The sequence below is a fragment of the Protopterus annectens genome, chromosome 15.part0, assembly GCF_019279795.1.
Source record: "Protopterus annectens isolate FY-2018-M chromosome 15.part0, PAN1.0, whole genome shotgun sequence".
Taxonomy (NCBI): domain Eukaryota; kingdom Metazoa; phylum Chordata; order Ceratodontiformes; family Protopteridae; genus Protopterus; species Protopterus annectens.
In genome coordinates, this window is record NC_056749.1 from 640,313,289 (window position 1) to 640,335,498 (window position 22,210).

The following is a 22,210-nucleotide window of genomic DNA, read 5'->3' on the forward strand; positions in this document are numbered from 1 at the left end:
AGGAGCTGCCAGACCGGAAGGATCTGGCAGCTGGAGATGCAGGTCATTGGGCCTGTTTACGAAAGGACTGGCCCCTGCCCTCACCTGTAGATTGTGCTGGTGAACTCCACGGCCTAGGCCTGAAAGAACTCTGAGCTCTGCCCCTACCACGCCTAGATCTAACCCTAGACTGTGAATCAGAAGAAGGGTAAGTCCAACCCTTAGCAGGCCAGTTCCTGCTAAACTTAGGGGGCTGCACCTGCAAAAAATCTTTAACAGTCTGCATAGACTTAGCCTTGTCTTCCATTTTTTTCAAGACAGACTCCACAGGAGAACCAAACAAAACTTCAGACTGCAAAGGAGCATCTAAAATCCTAGCTTTAACATGCTCTGACAAATTCTGATCCCTAAGCCAGGCGTGCCTGCGAATAACTGAACCAGTGGCAGCCACCCTGGAAGAAGCCTGCAAAGCATCAAAACCACACTGCAAAGCATGCTTACCCACCTGATCAGAGGCATGTACCAAATCCTGTAATTCCTTACACTCTATGCCCTCTGCCAAAGCATCCACTTTAGATTTTAACTGAGTAAGGAGAAAATTCTGGTACTTCAACATATGAAACTGGCAATTCAAAGCCCTCATTGCTAAAGTGGAAGAAGTATACACTTTCTTACCCCACCTTTCCAAAGCTCTAGCATCCTTATCCAAAGGAACTGGATTCTTCACAATAGAAGCCTTGACCCCCTTAGGTCCCTGGCTAATAGTTTCTGGGTCGGCCCTAGGGCTCTTGTACAGATATTTATGAGCCTCAGGCACTCTGTAATACCTATCTGGCTTAACTGGCAGGAGGCAAAGAATCTGGATTAAGGGAAGCCTCAGAGAAAACGTCTTGAACAACATCCAAAACAGGAGGTATAGCCAAGGGCCTATGCTGTGGTAAAACAAAATTCCCTAAGCCTCTTCCTGGAATCTGAGAAATCCTGACCTTCCCATTTAAAATGCTCCCTCATGGAATGCAGGGTTTCTGAAAAGAAAAATCCTCTGGAGGAGAAGCAGAAGGAGTGGAATCCTCTGCGTCTGAATCAGAATAAGGAGGAAAATCCTGAATGTCTTCAGCCGAAGACTCTGAGTAATCTGAAGCCTGCTCCAAACTTTCCATTTCTGGCTCCACCCTAGGCCTCTTATCAGGAGGGGGCATAGAACCCCTGATTAAAGTAATTAAATCTTCTGCCATTTTAAGCATGTGTTTCTTAGGCACAGAACCTGCAGAACTAGGACTGACACCTGTGGTAGGCAAACCAGGCCTGCCTTTGGAAGGTACCTTAGAGACAGAAGGAGAAGGCCTAACCACCTTAGGCAAGGAAGGGAGAACAGTAACCTGAGAGGCCCCCTCAGCCTGCCCTGACTCCAGAGAGGCCACATCTTGCAAAACCAACGTCTCCCCCTGAGACTCCGTTGAAACTTCGGCCGGATCAACCGAATCCACCGTAATGTCTAAAGAACCGTCGTCCGGAACGGACGAGTCATCCTGCTTGGACTGTAAAGATTTAACTTTGCGCTTCTTCACGGAAGCGGGCGTCGGAGGATCTGACGGCATATTGTAATTACACCGCTTACCAAAGACAAGCCTAGCACAATCTAACCTACGCTTAATGGTGCGCTTATTAAATCTAGCACAAAAGCGACACCCTACTACGTCGTGCTCAGGTCCCAAGCAAGGAATACAAAGAGAGTGGTAATCCCTATGCGGTATCGGTTTCCCTCAAGAAATACAATTATTCACTTTTTCTGACATCCGGAAGTAACTGAGGCAAGAAAAAACAAAAATATTCCCCAACGGGGTACTTAGCCCAACTTGGTTTCGGTCTGAAACTCAGAATACGAAAATTTCAGAACGCCGAACGGCACTTGCAAACGCTGCTTCTGCTTCGGACCATGCGGCAAAAAAGACTGAGGAAATGACGTCGGTCATGCGCTTTAATACCTTGACGCTCTGACGTCAGATCTGAGCGCCCATGACCGACGTCAGCCTAATACTTTGGTATTCGGGCTGACCGAGGACAGCAGACTACCCATAAGTTATGACTGCAGCAATGTGAGATGAAGAACATCCACAGTGCAAGGTGTGCTGAGTTACTTGACTTGCAGAATGCATTAACTCTTGTAAATCTTTAGATTTTGCCCAAGCAGGAAATGAAGACTTTTTTGTTTAAAGGGTTCCAAGGTAGGTTGCTGAAATGTCAGCATATGGAACTCACAATTTAGTGCCCTGATAGTAAGAGTTGCTGAGGTGTATACTTTTTTACCCCATCTGTCCAGTGCTCGGGAATCCCTGTCTGAGGAGGTGGGATTCTTAGCAGAGGTTGCTTTAATCCCTTTTGGCCCTTGGGAAATGACCTCAGGGTCAGCTGTAGTATTTTTAAAAAGATATTTGTGTGAATAAGGGACTCTGTAGTACCTGTCTGGTTTTCTGGGAGCTGGAGGAAGGGTGTCAGGAATCAAGGTGGATTTGAGGAAAACATCCTCCACAACATCCAGGACTGGGGGGGAGGGGGGGCAAGGGTCTGTGTTGTGGAAGATCTAGGAATTCCCTTAGTCTCTTTTTAGACTGAGGGTAGTCCTAACTCTCCCATTGGAAATGCTCACTTAAATTATGTAGGGTTTCCCCAAAGGAAAAATCCTCTGGGGGAGAGGCTGAAGGAATGGAATCCTCTGCATCAGAATCCTCATAAGTGGAGAGGGGTTGCATGTCTTCATATTCAGATGCATCAGATTCATCTGACTCTTGTTCAGACAAAACTACAGGGGACAGATCTCTTTTCCTTTTGGAGGGGGTAGCTTGGCTTCCCCTGATCAGCACGATAAGGTCTTCCACCATTTTAAGCATTTGAGACTGAGGCAAGGTAGCAGGCACCTGAGAGTGGGTCTGTTTCTTCAGTGTGGTTCATACCCTGGGCCTAAGAAACTTGGTTATTTTTGAAAGAATGGTAGTTGTGAAAGAAGGTGTCAGTTTGTGTCAAGATTCAGTAGTGCGAAGGACTTCCTCAGAAGCCAGTGCCTGCTCAGCAGCTCCAAACCCATCCAAGGTAGAGACAACTCCAGGATCCTTAGTCGAAGAAGAGTTGTGTCAAGATTCGGTAGTGTGAAGGACTTCCTCGGAAGCCGGTGCCTGTTCAGCAGCTCCAGACCCATCCAAGGTAGAGACAACACCAGGATCCTTAGTCGAAGAAGAATTTTGCAACCTACTCCAAAAGGGTCTCGGCAGCGGCCTGCGAATCAAAAGAAATGGGCATCAGGGACTGCGAAAGCGCCTCACTAAGTACTGGTGAACTGATGATTAGCTTAACGGAAGCATCGTCAGTAGGTTTGGACCTGTGCTGTCTGTCTTTATCTTAACGTTTTTTCGGAAGATCTGCTGTCGGATGGCTTACCAAAGCCATACTGGAATTCGAAGACTGTAAGCATAAATATATGGCTACAATAAGGGCTCGACGATGGATAGTTCTGGCATTGAACAAAGCACAGAAGCAACAACAGGGGACGTCATGGTCTAGGCCTAAACAAGTGATGCAGTAAGAGTGGAAGTCTCAGTGTAGTATTTGCTTTCCACAGGCGAGACAATTATTAACTTTTTCTGACATCAGTTAGTGCAAAAAAAAAGGATCCTCAACGGGGTACTTAGCTTTAGAAGACTTCAACTTCAATTCGGTAGACGAAAACTCAGGTAGCTGCCGACCGGCACTCGTGCGAACTGCTTCTGCTTTGGGCTCCACGGCAAGAAAGACTAAGGTAATGGCGTCGGCTGCCTTACTCTATACTACTGACGACCTGACGTCAGTCCTCAAACGACAGGAACTGATGCAGAAATACTATGTCTCTGGTATTTGGGCTGGCCGAGGGCTACCCTGGCAGGGATAACCCAATAGGTGTTGTCTCTACCTTGGTGATGACTGCAACAGTGAAACACGAAGAACATCAAGCTTTCTCAGCTCTCATCTGCCCACCAGAAGAAAATAAAATGGAATATAAAGAAGGTAATAGGGAAAAAACATCTGACTTAAGCATTGCCAGTTTATAAAGAAAATCAAACTCAAGTAACCGAGGCTAGGTCACCTACAGTCATCCAGATATGACAATGTGATAAACTATAAGACAAAAGGGAGGGGGGTGGCGTAGGGGGATAGCTGAGGATGGACGGAAACAGGCAGCACAGATCTAGCGTGATGGTGAGTGCAGAAAAAGCAGTCCCAAAAACCAGCCCTAATCTTAGAGCAGAGAGGAAGATGGCTGGCAAAGAGTAATATGCATCTGAATCCCAAGTAGCTGCCTCCAAAATATCCTTAGAAAACCCAAACTTAAATGCTGTTGAAGAAGGTAGCCCCCTGGGAATGTTTAGAAATCATGAGGATGTCTCCCCTAATGAGCCTTCCAAAAAAATGCAAAAAGGGGAAAATGCAAAAAGAAATAGTTACCTTAGTAGAAGGCTTGGACTTTTAACAGTAAAGCTAAAGACCTACAAAACTTAGAAGGAAACTCCTATGCAATAGTCCTGCCAATAAATGATCCCAAATCAAAAAGATACTAGGAACTTGTGCAAGTACTCTAAAGTAAAGAAATCTCAAATATTTGAGATGGATAACTGATGAGGGCAAATCAAAAAAATAACACTTTGCTTAACCTGCATAGCAGAGCTTGCCTTAGTAGGAAGGGTGCATAAGTGGATATAGAAATATGCAAGGCTAAAATCAAAAGGCTCAAAATAGCCAGTTTACCCCAACTACTCAGAATAATGCAAGGAAAAGGCAGAAAACAAGACACAAGATCCCTAAGCCATTCTTAGTCAAAAGGCTTAAAAAGGCAGTAACCTAAGTTTGTCCAACACAGAAATTGTTGTCAAAAAAAGGAGTAAGGACACAGAGTCTACAACTCCAAGTGAAAAAGAGGCTCATTATACAGAGTAAGAAAATGCAATGGGATGGTATGTTCTCCAGCAAGTGAGTGACAATTGCAAGGGGGTTTTATAATCAAAGAGAGGGTAACAAACCTTTTGCCCAAAACTCAACAAGCTATTGAAACACCACTCAAATTAGGAAAAATGAATGTCCAATGAATGCTAGGCTCCAAAAATAAAAATCTCTTCTCCAATTCTTCAACCAGATATTTTTTGTAACAGAAAAAATCTTCCATAATCACATTAGGGTCTGCTGATTGATGAAATTGAGCTGCTTCATCTTTTAAAACAGAGACTGTCCTTGTACTAGAGTGAAGCTTGAGCTCCTCACATTCTAATACAGAAGAGAGGCACAAGAAACTGCCAGAATTCAGAGTAGAATAAATGGAGCTGTCCTACCAAGGCTGTGAACGTCATGGAGGCTAAGACTAGGCACTCTAAGGCGATGAATAGAAGTGATCCAAGGCTTGTCTTGAAGGACCGACCCTTGAACCTTTGGGACAGAATTTACCTGTGGAAAAGAAGACACATGATGATTTTTCCATGGAGGGAAAAAAGCATCCTTCTGACATTTTCCTGTGTTGATTGAAAGAGGAAAGTTGCAAAAAGTACATGAAGGTTTAGTGGAGAAGAAGCACAGATCTATGTCTTGAGTTCCCCGGTTTGACTTCCAATTTTGAAATAACTGAAGATCCTGTCTCCTGGGGAGAAGCCCATGATCCATTGAACACCATCCCCATGGAGTTGTACACAAGCTGCCAAAACAATTGCCCTGAAGTGACATGTGCCCTGCAAGCTGGTTCTCTGTTAATTGCATTTGAGCTGAGCTCCGCACATAACAGTTGCCTGCCCAGATTTGTTTGTTGCAAGCTGAATGAAGACAGCAATGTTGAATCACATGAATCTGCCCCTGCAGTAAGGTTGTGTTGAGCTTGTTTGTTGGATGCTGACCTAGTAAGTTGTGTTCTTTGTTTGTATTAAAACACACTGCTGAAGTCTGGCAAATGTCTTGTCTCCATGCCATGCTCCAGCTAGAATCTCTCCCAAGCAATTATCCAGATGCTGGAGCGCAGATCTCCCTCGCAATCATGTGTATCCATTAGTTGGTTAGATGTTTTGGTGACACATCTGAGCCTGGACAGTTTGCCAAATTCCTTAGAATGCACTACTGTTCTTGAATAACTGTGTCCAAATCCTTGCAGACCCACCACAAAATTTCTTTAGTCTGTATCCATAGAGCGATAGATAAGCAGGTTTCCTAAGTATGTTTCCCCAGAAAGATGAGTCCATTGGGACTTCTAAGAACCCAAGTTGAAGAATGCAGTCTCTTCTGTTTTGGGACTGAAGAGAATAAAGCTTGAATAACCAACTCTTTTTCAGTCCGGGACTTGCTATTATCTGAATTTTGTAGCTAAATCACACAAGTTTGTTTCCAGAGGGTTTTTAGGTACTCTGGCTGCCCAGATACACCCTCACAGAATAATTAATTTAGATCTGTTATAAGCTGAACATATTTCAAGGCATCTTAGCACTGCTATAACAGTTATTGAATGTTGAAGGGAAGTACTTCATTAAGGGATAGATTTGAATCAGCAAAAAGCTGAAGTGTTTTCTTGGGCATAGAACCTTATTGTTAAGCCTAAGATGAGCCAGGATAAGCCAATTTTCTTTGCAGAGAATTTCACGAGTGGATAAGCCAAAATAATAATTTAACTGATCAAGCAACTCCTTTTATAGAACAGAGAACTAAGCCTTGAGATCTAGCCAATAGGAGCGCAGAGGTTTGCCCAGCAGAGGTAAAAAAGTCTTCATCCAGTGATCTTGAACTTAAAGACCAGAAGATAGTTGAGAACAGATTAACTTCCCATTGTTGGTCTCAGATGAACATAGATTGAATAGTAATAGCTTACGTTCCCCTTCCCATCCTAGGAACAGAATTGGCACAGGAACTGACTGCCCTTTTTGCTACACAGGAACAGAGTGAATGTCTCCTATTTGGAGCAACAGAAATTTGCTTGTGAGCCTCTGTTCTTTGTAGAGGAGGAATGTCTGGCATGCCTTTGAAAGGGAGCCAAGGTATGGAAATAAACCCCAAATAAAGTGAATAATATCCGAGATCCCCATTCTTTTTCTTGCTGATCCCTTTAATCCCTTGTGCTGAGGGACAGAGAATCCAGAGCAGCTGCCAGGCAGGAGATTGGGTCTGCCTTGCCAAAGGACTGACTGGGTCTGCTTACGAAAGACTGAGCAGGACTGACCCCTCAGAAGTGCCTAAAAAGAACCTTGACCTCCCCTAGGCCTAAAAGAACCTTGAGTTCTGCCCCACCTCCCTAGACCTACCCCTAGACTGGAAAAGTAGGCAGGATAGTCTGCACTTACTGGTAGAGGGTTGCAAACTAACTTCTGGGGTAGTCCTGTCCTTAGCCTTCTTTTCCATTTCTTCTGCCTTAGGCTGTCCTCCATTTTCTTTACAAACTGTAAGGAAAAGGAAACAAACTTATCCTAAAAGTTACATCTAACAATCAATCCTAACTTCTTCAGCTGCAGTCAGATCGTCTAACTCTCACACCTCGTGCCACCGAAGAACAGAACTGCACAGCAGACAACACCACCGACTGCCTGCAAACCACACCAACCCACTTAATGGTTTAAATCCTGCAACTTCGAACTAAATCCTGCAACTCTTTACACACATTACACTCAGATGCTGATCCACCTTAGATTTCAATTGTGAGATGCCTAAATCTGATATTTTAACATGTGAAACTGACAATTCAATGCCCTCATGGCTAAAGTAGAAGAAAAGTACACTTTCTTTCCCATCTATCCAAAGCCCTCTAATTTTACAGGATGAGGACCACATTTCTGAACTTCACACCTTGCACCCCTGAGCAGGCCCAGGACAGTTTCCCTTCACTCTCTAGGACTCTATAATCTCTAGGCACCCTATAGGAGCACGAGCCACCCTTGGTGCGCGAGTTCTTAAATTGTGATGCAGAGAATCAAACATCAGGAAGGGAAGCCTCTGCAAAACACCACATTCAGACAACGCCTACGAGCTAAAGGCCAAAAACTAGAAGGGGTAAAAACTTTAAAATTCAGAGATCTCTCTGAATCAGAGAAATCTTGACCTTCCATGGAAAAATTCTTCTAAAAATGAAAAAAGAGTTGAAAGGAAAAGCTGAAGGAGAAAAAGAGGCTGAAGAATCGAATAAGGAGGATACCTCTATCGAATCGAGAGGAAGTGCTCTGCATCCTCAACATCAAGTTCAACCTCCTCCTGCCTCCCTGTCTCTCAAAACTCTATCCCCAGGCCTCTCAGACCTCTGGGGCATAGAACCATCTAATCATAGTAACTCATAATCCTCTGCCATTTTAAGCATATGTTTCAGGGGAGCAACCCTGAAGAACCTGAAGCACTAGGCCTGCCTGAAGCTAGAGGCCTGCCTCTCAAAGAAGCCTTGAAAACAGAGGGAGGCTCTAACCACCTTAGAAGAGAGAGGAGAAGCTTCCCCTGAGAAGCCCCCTTAGAGAGCCTGCTCTACTTCCTGAGAGACTATACAAAAGTCTCTTCCTGAGACTCCAAAGAGAAACCTCCGGCAGAACCTCCTCCTCACTGTCTTTTCCAAAGAACCTCCCAGGCGCCATCACTTCTTCCATTGCTGCCCTAGGCTTTGCTGTTCCTTGAAGCGGGCGCCGGAAGCCCGCCGGGCATTTTATAATGCCAACGCTCCCTTCCAAAACACTAACCTGGTACACTCTAACCTTCTCCACCTTCTCTTAAATCTTATCTTAAATCTGCATCATCCAACAACGTCACAAACGCCCCCTTAACAACAAAGGCACAATAATCCTATGAGGTATCTGTTTCCCATCTGTCCCACAAGAAATACAGTTATTCACTTTTTTTTCTTTTTGTTAAATACTGAGGCAAGAAAAACAAAATATTCCAAAGCTGGTCTAACGGGTACTTAGCCAACTTTGATCTCTCTGAAACTTTCAGAACTTTGACTTCAACGCGAACGCCAACCTGCAAAATTGCTTGCATCGACCATGCAACTGGAACGTATGCGTGGTCATGCGCATTGCGCGGTCATTAGTCCTGGCGCCTGCCGGACCAGTCTGCCCGTGACCAGGACCGACGCCAGCCATATACTTTGGTATTCGGGCCGACTGGACAGCGGACTACCCAATAGTTAGGACTGCAGCAATGTGGAATGAAGAACATCTTTCATATCTGATGTAGCCTTTTCTGTCCATTCCTCAATGTATGGGACAGAGTCCTCAGATATTTTACTATTTGGGTGATCTTATGGAAGGATATTCTGGAGGACTGCTAAACTACTACTGACCTGCACTGTATATGTCCAATTTGTAATGTGAAATGAAAGTATGGACCCTGGACTGGGTAGCTGCAGCAGATATGCCATCATACTAGCAAAGAAGGCTGTTTATGAAAAGTACAGCTGTGTACACATCATAAATGTAGATGTTAGAGTGTATTCACTGTTACAGTAATTACATTTGGGTAATCTGCTGGCAGGTTACCTTCAGTCGGCCTGAATTCCAAAGTCTTGGTTCCTGCGTCAGTTGCTGTCTCCTCTTCCATGACGTCAGGTCGTCAGGCGTATAAAACATGCAGCCGAAGCCATTTTCTTTAGTTTTTCTTGCCCCAGATGTTAGGTGCCCCCAAAAAGGTAGCAAAAAAAAAATATATATATATATATATATATATATATATATATATACATATACATATACATATACACACATGCATCAATACAAACTTTACCTTCATCTAAAAGCAAATACACCACATAGGTTGTAGAAGATAGAGAAGGAAAGATAAACTTCAGAATGACTGGGGGATAGCAGGCGGGTAACCTGGACTGCAACAGTGAATACACTCGAACATCTACATTTATGGTAAGTGTACACAACTGTACTATGTTCTTCGTGTTTCACTGTTGCAGTCATTACATTTGGGTAGAATCCCAAAGCTATGGTTGGGAGACTGGAGCTAAACAGCATTAGGTGCGGCTATAAGGCCCTGCAGAACTGCAGTGGCAAAGCCTGCCCTGGACTTAGGGTAGAGAGGCAAATGATAATGCTTTGTAAAGGTGTGAACAGAACTCCAAGTAGCAGCCTCTAGCATGTCTTTGGTTGGTACTCCTCTGAGAAAGGCTGCTGAAGTAGCTGCAGCTCTGGTGGAATGAGACCTAATGCCCTTGGGCACAGGTTTACCATGGTGCAAGTAGCAGAAACAGGTGCAGTGGCTTATCCACTTTGAAACTGTCTGCTTTGAAATAGGCTTTCCATCTCATCCTGCAGCATATGTCACTAGTAATTGCTTAGTTTTTCTTAGAGCTTTAGTTCTGCTCAAGTAGAATCTTAGCTGTCTGTGCACGTCCAAAGATTGCAGAATTCTCTCCACCTTGTTCTGTGGATTTGGAAAAAAGGTTGGCAGATGAATTGTTTGGTTAAGAGCCACACTGGAAACCACCTTAGGCATAAATGTAGGATACCCTGTCTGGGTAAAATATGATAAAAGGCTCTACAGCCATGAGGGCCTGTAGCTCTGAAACTCTTCTTGCTGAAGTAATTGCTAGTAGCAGAGCTGTTTTCCATAATAAGAACTTTATATCAGCGGTAGCGGCTGGTTCAAATGGAGGCAGGGTAAGCTTTTCTAATACATAACTGAGGTCCCATGCAGGTAATGGTGATCTTCTAAGAGGCCTTAAATTTTTGGCTCCCCTAAGATACTGCTTTAGTAAAGGATGAGAAAAGATTGGTGGCTCTGTATTGTAATGAGCTGAAATGGCAGAGGCATGGATTTTAACTGAAGAGAAAGATAGGCCTTTGTCAAGCATCTCAGTTAAGTATTGTAATATCGGAGGTATATTTGGTTCTGCTGTATCAGTTCCTTGTGCTGGATTCCAAGCACAGAATCTCTTCCATTTATCAGCATAAGATTTTCTAGTACTAGGCCTTCTGGCTTCTAAAATGACATCCATCACAGCTTTACTGAGTGGAGTTGTTTGTATAACTAAATGATCAGCCATGCTGCCAGGTTCAGTGTCTGGAGTTGATTGTGCAGGATCTGATTATTTTGCTGGGACAGTAGTTGAGGTCTTTGATGTAAGGTCCAAGCTGAGTTTTGAGATATGTTCCTTAGGACTAGGTACCAGTATTGGCGGGGCCAGTCCGGGGCAATTAGTATCATCTTTGGTTTCTCTTGTCTGACTTTTAGGAGGACCTTGGGAAGAAGAGGCAGAGGAGGAAAGGCACAAACTGATAGGTTTTTCCAACTGAAGGATAGGGCATTCACTTTCCATGCTTGTCTGTGATAAGTCCTTGTGCAGAATCTTTTCAACTGATAATTTTGAGGAGAGGCAAATAAATCTATGTCTGGGCTCCCCCATTTCTCTGTCATCATGCTGAAGACTTGTGGATTTAGTTTCCACTCGTGAGGGTCCATAAGGTTTCTGCTTAAATCGTCTGCCAGAGTATTATGCTTTCCTGGCAGGAATTGAGCTTATTTGGTAGGTCAAAGCTGCGTCCCATAGTGCCATGGCTAATCTGAAAAGGGGGTTTGAGTGTGTGCCCCCTTGCTTGTTTATATACCACATGACCGTGGTGTTGTCCGTCTTTATCAGTAGTTGTCCTGGATGAAGTAAGTCCTTGAAGGCTGTTAGGGCATTTTGAACAGCTAGCATCTCTTTCTGGTTGATATGTAGATGCATTTGTTTTGTGGTCCATATGCCCTGAATGCATCTTCCTGCCATGTGGGCCCCCCCAGGCATAATCTGATGCATCTGTTGTTAAGGTTTGGCTGGCAGCGGGTAGAGTGAAAACCCATCAAATGTTTTGGTGACATGCCTTTGCCAACCATAGAAACTCCTGTTGTAGGCAGGGTATGAAAGGAATCATCGTTTCCAGACTCTGAGAATGTTGATTCCATAAACTTTTTAGGTACCATTGAAATTTCCTCATATGCAGTCTCGCATATGGAATCAGTAGGATGCAGGATGACATGAAGCCCAAAGCCTGTAGAATTTGTCTTGCAGATAACTGGGTTTTTGTCGCCATCAGTTTGAAGTAAGTAGTCAGTTGCCTTTGCTTGTTTGGCGTGAGGTAAGCCATCTGGGAAGTTGTATTCAAGCATGCACCCAGGAATGTTCTCCTTTCAGAGGGTACCAGTTGTGATTTCTTTTCATTTATTGTGTACCCTAAGGCATGTTAGAAGCCTTTTCACAAATGCCAGGTATTGAAGAAAAATGTCCTTGCTCTCTGCTTGAATGAGACAGTTGTCCAAGTAAGGATATATTTGTATACTTTTTTGTCTGCAAAATGCAATTACTAGTGCCAGGCACTTTGTGAAGACCCTGTGCGCAGTAGATAAGCCAAAGGGCAGTGCAGATAATTGGTAATGCATTAAGCCAGCCTTGAATCTGAGGTATCTTCTGCACGATTGTCTTACTGGCACATGCAGATGTGCCTCTTTTTGGTCTAAAGTCACCAGCCAAGCATTCTTGCCCAGCATGGGCAGAAGCTGCTGCAAAGTCAGCATTTTGAATTTTGGAATGTCCAGGTATGTGTTCAAAATTGATCAATCTAGTATTGGCCGCCAGGCCTTGTCCTTTCTGGGTACCAAGAACAGTCTTGAGTAAAAACCTTGTCCTTTTTCCTGTTCTGGTACTGTCTGAATGGCCTCCATATCCATGAAGGACGTAACCTGTTTCTGCGCCTCTGCCCATTGATTTATGGGCAGATTTGGCCAACTGTTTGCCATTGGCAGAGTGTGGAAATGGAATCTGTATCCCTGTGATACTATGTTTAGTACCCACTTGTCCTGGGTTATTAACTGACAATTTTTGAGCAAAAAGTGCTAATTTTCCCCCTAAGGGTGCTGCCAAAAGATAAGTGCTTGGTATAGGCAGAGGGAAGTCACTGGGACTGTTTTCTGTAGGTTTGCGCTTTATCTCCTCCAGATTTGGAGGTAGAAGCGCCCCATTGCTTTGACCTGTATGAATCTTGCGCCTGGTATCTGGAACCCTTAGGGCGTCTGAATTTTCCCCTTTGAGCTCTGTCTGACACAGGAAAGGACCAATTCTTTGTAAGCTAGTGTCTACTGAATCTTGGTGGGTGCAATTGTAAGAAGTCTTTAACAGTTTGCATAGACTTAGCTTTGTCTTCCATTTTCTTTAAACCCTCTTCTGCCTTAATACCAAACAGAATATCATGCTATAAAGGTGCATCTAGCAATTTAGCATTAACATGATCAGGCAAATTTTGTTCCTTTAGCCAGACATGACTCCTAATCACAGATCCAGTAACTGTGGCCCTGCAGGAGGCCTTTAAGGAGTCAAAACCACATTGCAAAGTATGCTTTCCAACCTGTTCAGCTGCATGCAATAATTCCTGCAATTCTTTATTTTCTGCACATTCAGAAATCAACATAATTTTCTGTTTCAGCAATCCCATAACATGTTGTTGATACTTAAGCATAAGAAATTGACAGTTTAAGGCTCTGATTGCCAAGGTTGCAGATGTATAAACCTTTATTCCCCATCTGTCCAGTGCCCTTGAATCTGTGTCAGAGGGGGTAGGATTTTTTGCTGTTGAGGCCTTAACTCCCTTTGGACCCTGTGATATAGTTTCAGGATCAGCAGCAGGGTTTCTAAATAAAAATTTATGAGAGTCAGGGACCCTGTAATATCTGTCAGGCTTACTGGAAGCCAGAGGTAAGGAGTCAGGGGTCAAGCTTGACTCCGAAAACACATCATCCACAATGTCTAAAACGGAGAATGGCTAAAGGCCTGTGCTGAGGGAGAAGGAAATCCCTGAGCCTCTTTTTTGATTCTGAGAAATATTGACTCTCCCAGTGAAAATGCTCCCTCAAAGTATGCAAGGTTTCCCCAAATGAATAATCCTCAGGAGGAGAAGCAGATGGCAAAGACTCCTCTGCATCAGAATCCTCATAGGGAGGTATAGATAATTCCTGATCAGAAGAGGAATCAGAAGAAATAGAAACCTGATCTGAAGATTCATAATCAGTGTCTTGCCTAGGCCTCTTATCTGGAGGGGGATGGGAACCCCTGATCAAGGTAATAAGGTCTTCAGCCATTTTGATCATCTGTTTTTTAGGCATAGAGGCCTGTACAGGTGGGCTCATGCGTCATTTTTTTAGTTTTAGAAGTTGCTTTTGTCTTTGGTTTTGCAGCTGTCATCGGTTTGATATACAAATGTTGAGATCTGAACACACCCTCAGAAGCCAGTGCCTGCTCAGTGGCTCTGGACCCATCCGACGGAGATACATGTGTCGGTCTAATACCTTGAGTATCTTGCGGCATGCTGGACTCCACATGGGTGTTGGTAGAGGCCTGCGACTTGAAGGTAGTGGGTATCAGGGGCTGTGAAAGTGCCTCACTGAGTACCAGCAAACTGGCGACTGGCTTAGGAGAAGCTTTGTCGTTGGTTTTGGATCTCGACTGGCTTTCTCTGTCCTTTTCTTTCAGTTTTTTATGTACTCCGGTAGTCAGATTGCTAGCCGACATTTTTGGGTAGTTAAATCGCTTTCCAAAATACTTTGAGGCAAAATTATACCAATGCTTAATAGTGCGTTGGTTAAATCTAGCACAAACCCGACAGCCAGACACGTTGTGATCAGAGCCTATGCAAGGAATACAGTATAAATGGAAATCCTTATGAGGTATTTGTTTCCCCACAAGTAATACAATTAATAACTTTTTCTGACATCGGTATGGAGCAAGAAAAAAGTTTCCCCAACGGGGTACTTAGCTTTAGTGAAGACTTCGGTTCTGAAACTCAAACTCGAATATTTCAGTAGTCAGCCGACCGGCACTTGCGAAATGCTTCTACTTCGGGCACTGTGCGGCAGGAAAGACTAAAGAAAATGGCGTCGGCTGCATGTTTTATACCCCCGACGACCTGACGTCATGGAAGAGGAGACAGCAACCAACGCAGGATCCAAGACTTTGGAATTCAGGCTGACTGAGGGCAACCTGCCAGCAGATTACCCAAATGTAATGACTGCAACAGTGAAACACGAAGAACATCCACAGATTAGTGGAATGAGCTTTTGGTGTTATAGGAAGAGGCAGACCTCTTTCTTGATATACACAAGATATGGACTCGGATAACTAACATGAAAGAGTAAAGTACAGTTGTGTACCTACCATAAATGTAGATGTTCGAGTGTATTCACTGTTGCAGTCATTACACTTGGGTTATCTTGCTGGCAGGCTACCCACAGTCGGCCTGAATTCCAAAATCTAGGTCCGGCGTCGGTTGCTGTCGCCTCTTCCCTGACATCAGTGCGCCAGAGGTATAAAAGATGCAGCCGACGCCATTTTCTTCAGTTTTTCTTGCCCCAGATGTCAGGTGCCCCCAAGATTGGTAGGCTGAAAATTATGCCAATAAGTATGCATGTACAAAAATAAGAAGTTATGTACCTACCATAATGTTCCATGTTAGTTGTCTTCTTCTCGCCTTCTTTCTTGCTGGTTGGGCTCGGAGCCGATCCACGGCTCCGACTCGGCCTTCTTCAAAAGCTCGAGATCTGCTTACTGGCTCAAGGCCCCCCTATAGCCCATGATGCCTGGCGCTAGATATCCAGATTTTGTTTGGTCAACCTAACTACAGACATAATAACAATTTTAATAATAATACAGTAAACATGTGGTAGGATGAATGAATCCTACTGGAGAGACTGCTAGTCAGAAGTAATAGCCAGAGAAGACTCAGCCAGTGATAAAAACATAAGGAACTCTTCTCGGTCTACTAGGATAGGGGGATGGAGGGTGGGACGCAAGAAAGAAGGCGAGAAGACAACCAACATGGAACGCTATGGTAGGTAATAACTTCTTAATGTTAAGTTGTCTATCTCGCCTTCATTCTTGCTGGTTGGGACAGCATCCCTAGCACCTCAATCTTGGGTGGCTTATCGGAACAGACTCTTCAGAACAGTGGAACCAAAATCAGATCTGCTCCTGGAGGCCACGTCCAGCTTATAATGATATATAAAGGTATGAGGATTGGCCCATGTAGCTGCCGCACAAAGAGTCTCCATTGGCAATCTTGCCTGAAAAGCCACTGCAGTAGCTAGAGCTCTAGTGGAGTGATGTTTTGGTTTAGCAGGAAGCTCTTTATCCCTTAGCTGATATGTAAATGTAATGATAGATGCCAACCACCTAGATAAGGTTACTTTAGACACAGGTAGACCTTGTTTGCCCTCAGCATAGGACAGGAACAGCTGGTCTGATTTTCTGATTTGCTTAGTTCTATGAAAGTAAAAGCGTAACTGTCTATGAACATCCAAATGATGCAATTTGTATTCCGCCTTGTTGGAATAATCTGGAAAAAACACGGGCAGATCGATAGACTGATTCAAACTACTGTCAAAAGAAACCTTTGGAAGGAAGAAAGAAAGGATTAGTCCTGAGAGAAACTCTGTCATTGTGGAAAACTAGATAAGGAGGGCGAACACAAAGGGCCTGAAGCTCAGAAACTCTTCTGGCTGAAGTAATTGCAACCATAAAAAGGGTTTTTTCAAGAAAGAAACATCAAGGAACAAGAAGCTGCCGGTTCAAAGGGGGGGGCAGTATCAGGGAAGCTAAGATCAAATTTAGATCCCATGGAGGTGGGGGATCTCTCACTGGGGGGCCTGAGTAAAGTAGTCTCTTTGAGAAAAGCTTTACAAAGCTTATGGGACATAATACTCGTGTCCGATAAACCTGTTTGAAAGTTTAAAATTGCAGCTAACTGCACTCTAATCGTGGCAAAAGATCATCCATCACGAAAATGTTCCGCTAAAAAATCCAGAATATGGTGCACAGGGGCTGAAAAGGGATCTATATTCCTAGCCTCTGCCCAAAAAGAGAAACATTTCCACTTACTAGCATAAGTCTTCCTAGTGGCAGACTTGTGCGATAAGATGATTTCACGCACCGAGTGGGAGATGTTCGGAAGCCTGGCTAAGGTCGGAAGTGGAGCAACCAAGCAGTTAGCTGGAGAGATTGAAGGGACTGGTGCAGCCCGCCGATTGATGGATCAGGAGGTCCGGAATTGGGTCCAGGGCTGCTGCAGAAGGTAATGATGCAGGAACGGGAACGAAATTTGCCGAGACCAGTAAGGGGCAATGAGAATCATCTTGCATCCCAATGTGGTAGCTTTCTGCATCAATTTGGGAATCAGGGGGAATGGAGGGAATGCATAAAGAAGCCCCTGAGGCCAATTGTGAACTACAGCGTCTCTGGGGGAGTGTCCGGGAAGAGGGAGGAGAGAGAAGAAATTGTTGCACTTGCTGTTGAAGGGGGTGGCAAAAAGGTCGCAGCAAGGCTGACCCCATTTGCGGATGATTTGGTCCGCCACTGTCTGATTGAGAGACCACTCATGAGGCATGAGAATTGCTCTGCACAGCCTGTCCGCTATAACGTTGGACTTCTCAGAGATGTGCGCTATCAGAAACCGTTGGGAAGAGATCGTCCACTGCCAGAGTCTGAGTGCTTCTCGACATAGGGGGTAGGACCTGGTTCCGCCCTGCTTGTTGATGTACCACACTACTGACATATTGTCTGTTTGAATTGCAATGGTCCCGGTAGGAAGAGAGTTGTGAAGAGCTTGCAACACCAAAAGCATGGCCCCCATCTCCAAGACACTGGATATGCAGATGGTACTCGTGAGGCTGTTCTTCCCTGAAAATGCCCCCCACCCCCACCCTATCAGGGAGGCATCCGTGGTCACCGTAGCAACTGGAGGAGGGAGAGCAAATGGTCTGCCCCGGGGTACTGATGGGGAAACCATCCACCAAGCAAGCTGGTTTTTGCATGTCTGTGTGATCATTATTTTGTGAGACAGGGTAGGTATCGGTGCCGACGGTCCCACGATCCCAGCCCCAGGAAGTTCTGGCTCCGAGCTCAAGGAATGAGTCGAAGGAGGAACGACTGCAGAGACAGATTGAGCCGAACCCTGATGAGGGGGGGCTGGATAACATTTTAGCCAGGGCCTGCGATTTTAAAAGCCTGCTCACCACTCTTTCCAAATCATGGTCAGATAGCCTAGACAGAGAAGAGTGGGATCGGTGACTTCGCTCTGACTGTAACAAAGGCGACCCCGGAGCTGAGTGTATCGACTCTAAGGATGGTGATCTAGAGCGTTTTCGACTCCCTGACGGTTCCGACAGCAAAGTCGGGGCCAACTGGGAGATAGGTACTTCGGTTCCAGTCGGAACCGAAGTTGGCTGGGAGATAGGTACTTCGGTTCCAGCCGGAACCGAAGTTGATGCAGACGCCACACCCGACGACGGCTCCGAACTGGGAGCTGACGGCTTCGATGGCTTGGAAGGTTTCACTGACTGAGCCTCGGCAGGTGATCCTTCAGGTTTAAGCAAACCCCTAAGGATAAGCTTATTCCTACGCTCCTGGAGGACTCTTGGACGAAAGGCGTGACACACCAAACAAGAGTCCTGCAGGTGTAGGCCGCCCATGCAATAGACACAGGAAGTATGACCATCTGTCAGTGACATTTTCTGACAGCATGAGTCACACTTCCTGAATCCAGACACTTTCATGTCTTTAGACATTCCTGTAAGAAATATCACAATACAAATAAAAGGTACAAAGGGAAGTAGGTAACTAGAAAAAAAACACACTGCACACAAGTTACCACACCTTAACAGCACACATACACTCTATACTAGAAGAAAGGGTAAACAGATCTACTAACTACCACAATTTCTAGAGAATAATTTTAATACCTTAAAAAAAAAAAGAAACAAGGATAAGCCTCTAACTAAAATGGCTACCTTAAAAAGGAAACAGGGGGACTCTCTAAGAAGAAAGCGAGTTTTCAAGGGGGAAGACTAAACACACCAACAAATACTACAGCTATGTAAGAACACTAAGTATTCGAATAACTAACTATATAAAAAGTTCTAAATATATAGCAATAAAGTGAAAATTACAACCTGAGCCAGTAAATGCAACCTCGTAGCAGAAGCGGCAAACGAGATCTGGGTATCTAGAACCAGGCATCATGGGATATAGGGGGGCTCGAGCCAGTAAGCAGCTCTCGAGCTTTTGAAGAAGGCCGAGTCGGAGCCGAGGATCAGCTCCGAGCCCAACCAGCAAGAATGAAGGCGAGATAGACAACTTAACATTAAACATTTCCTTCACCTACAAGCAAATACACCACATAGGTTTTATAGGATAGAGAAGTACAGATAAGTCCCAGCTAAGAAAAAAGGGGGATGGTGGGTGGGTAACCTGGACCGCAACAGTGAATACACTCGAACATCTACATTTATGGTAGGTACACAACTGTACTATGTTCATCATGTTTCACTGTGGCAGTCATTACACTTGGGTTGAATCCCAAAGCTGAGGTAGGGTGGCTGGGTCTAAATAGGATTAGGAGAGGCTAAAAGGCCCTGCAGAACTGCAGTGGCAAAGCCTGCTCTGGATTTAGAATAAAGAGGTAAGTGGTAGTGCTTGGTAAAAGTGTGCACTGAACTCCAAGTTGCAGTCTCTAAAATGTCTTTGGTTGGTACTCCTCTGAGGAAGGCTGCTGAAGCAGCTGCTACTCTGGTAGAGTGAGGCCTAATGCCTTTAGGCACTGATTTGCCATGTAGAGAATAGCAGAGACGAATGCAGTGGCCTATCCATTTTGAAATAGTCTGCTTTGAGATAGCCTTTCCTTGTGATTCTGCAGTATATGCTACTAAGAGTTGCTCAGTCTTTCTGAAACTTTAGTTCTGTCCAAGTAGAAGTGTAGCTATCTGTGCATGTCCAAAGAATGCAAGAGTCTCTCACTCTTATTCTGTGGGTTTGGATAAAAGGTAGGCAAATGAATGGTCTGGTTAAGGGCCACACTGGACATTACCTTAGGCATAAATGTCGGGTTCGCCCTCAGAGAAATCCTGTCTGGATGGAAAATGATAAAAGGTTCCACAGCCATGAGTGCCTGTAACTCGGAGACTCATCTTGCAGAGTTTATTGCTAGGAGCAGAGCTGTTTTCCAAGATAAGAACTTTATTTGAGCTGTATTGGCTGGCTCAAAAGATGGCAGTGTGAGTTTTTCCAAGACATAATTGAGGTCCCATGCAGGTATTGGTGCTCTCCTTGGAGGTCTTATATTTTTGGCCCCTCTGAGGTACTGTCTTAGCAGCGGATGTGAAAAAATTGGAGGTTCCATATTGTAATGAGCTGAAATGGCAGAGGCATGGATTTTGATTGATGAAAAGGATAGGCCTTTGTCCAGCATCTCAGTTAGATATTGTAAAATCTGAGGAATATTTGGTACAACCATGTAAATTCCTTGTGCCTGGTTCCAAGTACAGAATCTTTTCCATTTTTCAAAATAAGATTTCCTGGTACTAGGCCTCCTGGACTCTAAAATAACATCCATCACTGCTTTAGAGAGAGGTGTGTTCTGAATGGCTACATTACCCGCCATTCTGCCAGATTTAGGGTTTTGAGCTGGCTGTGCAGGATCTGATTGTTTCGTTGGGTCAGTAAATAAGGAATTAAAGGCAATGTCCAGGCTGGGCTTTGAGACAAGCTCTTTAAGATTGGGTACCAATGCTGGCGGGGCCAGTCTGGTGCAATCAGAATCATTTTTGGCTTCTCTTGTCTGACCTTTAGGAGTACCTTGGGGAGGAGAGGCAGAGGAGGAAAGGCATATACTATAAGGGTTTTCCAGCTGAATGATAGAGCGTCCACTTTCCATGCTTGCTTGTGATACGTCCTTGTGCAGAATCTCTGTAGTTGGCAGTTGTGAGGGGAGGCAAATAGATCTATGTCTGGGCATCCCCATTTCTTTATTATCATGCTGAAGACTTGTGGATCCAGTTTCCACTCGTGGGGATCCGTGAGGTTTCTGCTTAGTTCGTCTGTATTTTTCTTTCCTGGTAGGAATTGTGCTTGCAGGTGTACTTGACAAGTCAATGCTGTGTCCCACAAGGTCATGGCTTGTCTGCAGAGTGGGTAGGAATGAGTGCCTCCCTGCTTGTTTATGTACCACATGACTGTTGTATTGTCCGTCCTTATCAGTAGTTGTCCAGGATGGAGATGATCCTTGAAAGCTGTCAGGGCATTCTGAACAGCCAGCATCACTTTTTGATTGATATGAAGGTGACTTTGGCTTGTGGGCCATGTGCCCTGAATACATTTTCCTGCCATATGGGCCTCCCAGGCATAATCCGAAGCATCTGCTGTTATTGACTGCCTGGTTGTGGGTAGGGTGAATGGCTGTCCCTTGCTGTGGTGACAGGCCTGTGCCCACCATCGAAACTCCTGTTGCAGGCAAGGAATGAGGGTAATTAATGTTTCCAGGCTGTGGCAATGTTGAGTCCAAACACTTTTTAGATAGCATTGTAGTTTCCTCATATGCAGTCTGGCATATGGAATTAGCAGAATGCAGGATGCCATGAAGCCCAAAGCCTGCAGAAGTTTTCTTGCAGATAACTGGGTCTTTGTTGCCAACATCTTGAAGTAAGAAGTCAGTTGCCTTTGTCTGTCTGGCGTGAGATAAGCCATCTGGGCAGTTGTATTTAAGCTTGCACCCAGGAATATTACCTCTTGAGAGGGTACTAGTTTTGATTTATTTTCGTTTACTGTGTACCCTAAGCAAATAAGTAATCTTTTTACAAATGCCAGATGCCTTAGCAGAATGTCCTTGTTCTCTGCTTGAATAAGGCAGTCGTCCAAGTAAGGGTATATTTGAATTCCTCTTTGTCTGCAAAATGCAATTACTGGTGCCAGGCATTTTGTGAAAACTCTGGGTGCAGTAAATAAGCCAAAGGGCAGTGCAGAGAATTGGTAGTGCATTGAGCCATCTAGGAATCTGAGGTATCTTCTGCAAGACTGTCTGATTGAATATGCAGGTATGCCTCATTTAGGTCCAAAGTTACAAGCCAAGCCTTCTTGCCCAGCATGGGCAGAAGCTGCTGCAGAGTCAACATTTTGAATTTTGGTACGTCCAATAATGTACTTAGAGTAGACAGGTCCAGTATTGATCTCCTTTCTGGGTACCAAGAAAAGTCTTGAGTAAAATCCTTGTCCCTGCTCTTGCTATGGTACTTGCTGAATGGCCCCTCATGTCCATGAGGGATGAAACTTCTTTTTGTGCCTCTGCCCATTGATTGTGTGGCAGGTCTGGCATACCTTTTGGCCTTGGCAGGGTGTGAAAGTGGAACCTGTAGCCCTGGGACACTATATTCAAGACCCATTTGTCCTGAGTGATCATGTGCCAATTTTGAG

At 44.6% G+C, this 22,210-nt stretch overlaps 1 protein-coding gene across 1 annotated transcript in view; it reads right to left on the reverse strand.

Annotated features, from left to right (window-relative positions):
• The window catches only part of WDR44 (WD repeat domain 44), a 1,972,396-nt gene that overhangs the window by 680,631 nt on the left and 1,269,555 nt on the right, over positions 1 to 22,210 (reverse strand). The window contains 1 exon segment of the mRNA XM_044057470.1: positions 1,484 to 1,508. Within this exon segment, the coding sequence (XP_043913405.1) occupies positions 1,484 to 1,508 (25 nt within the window).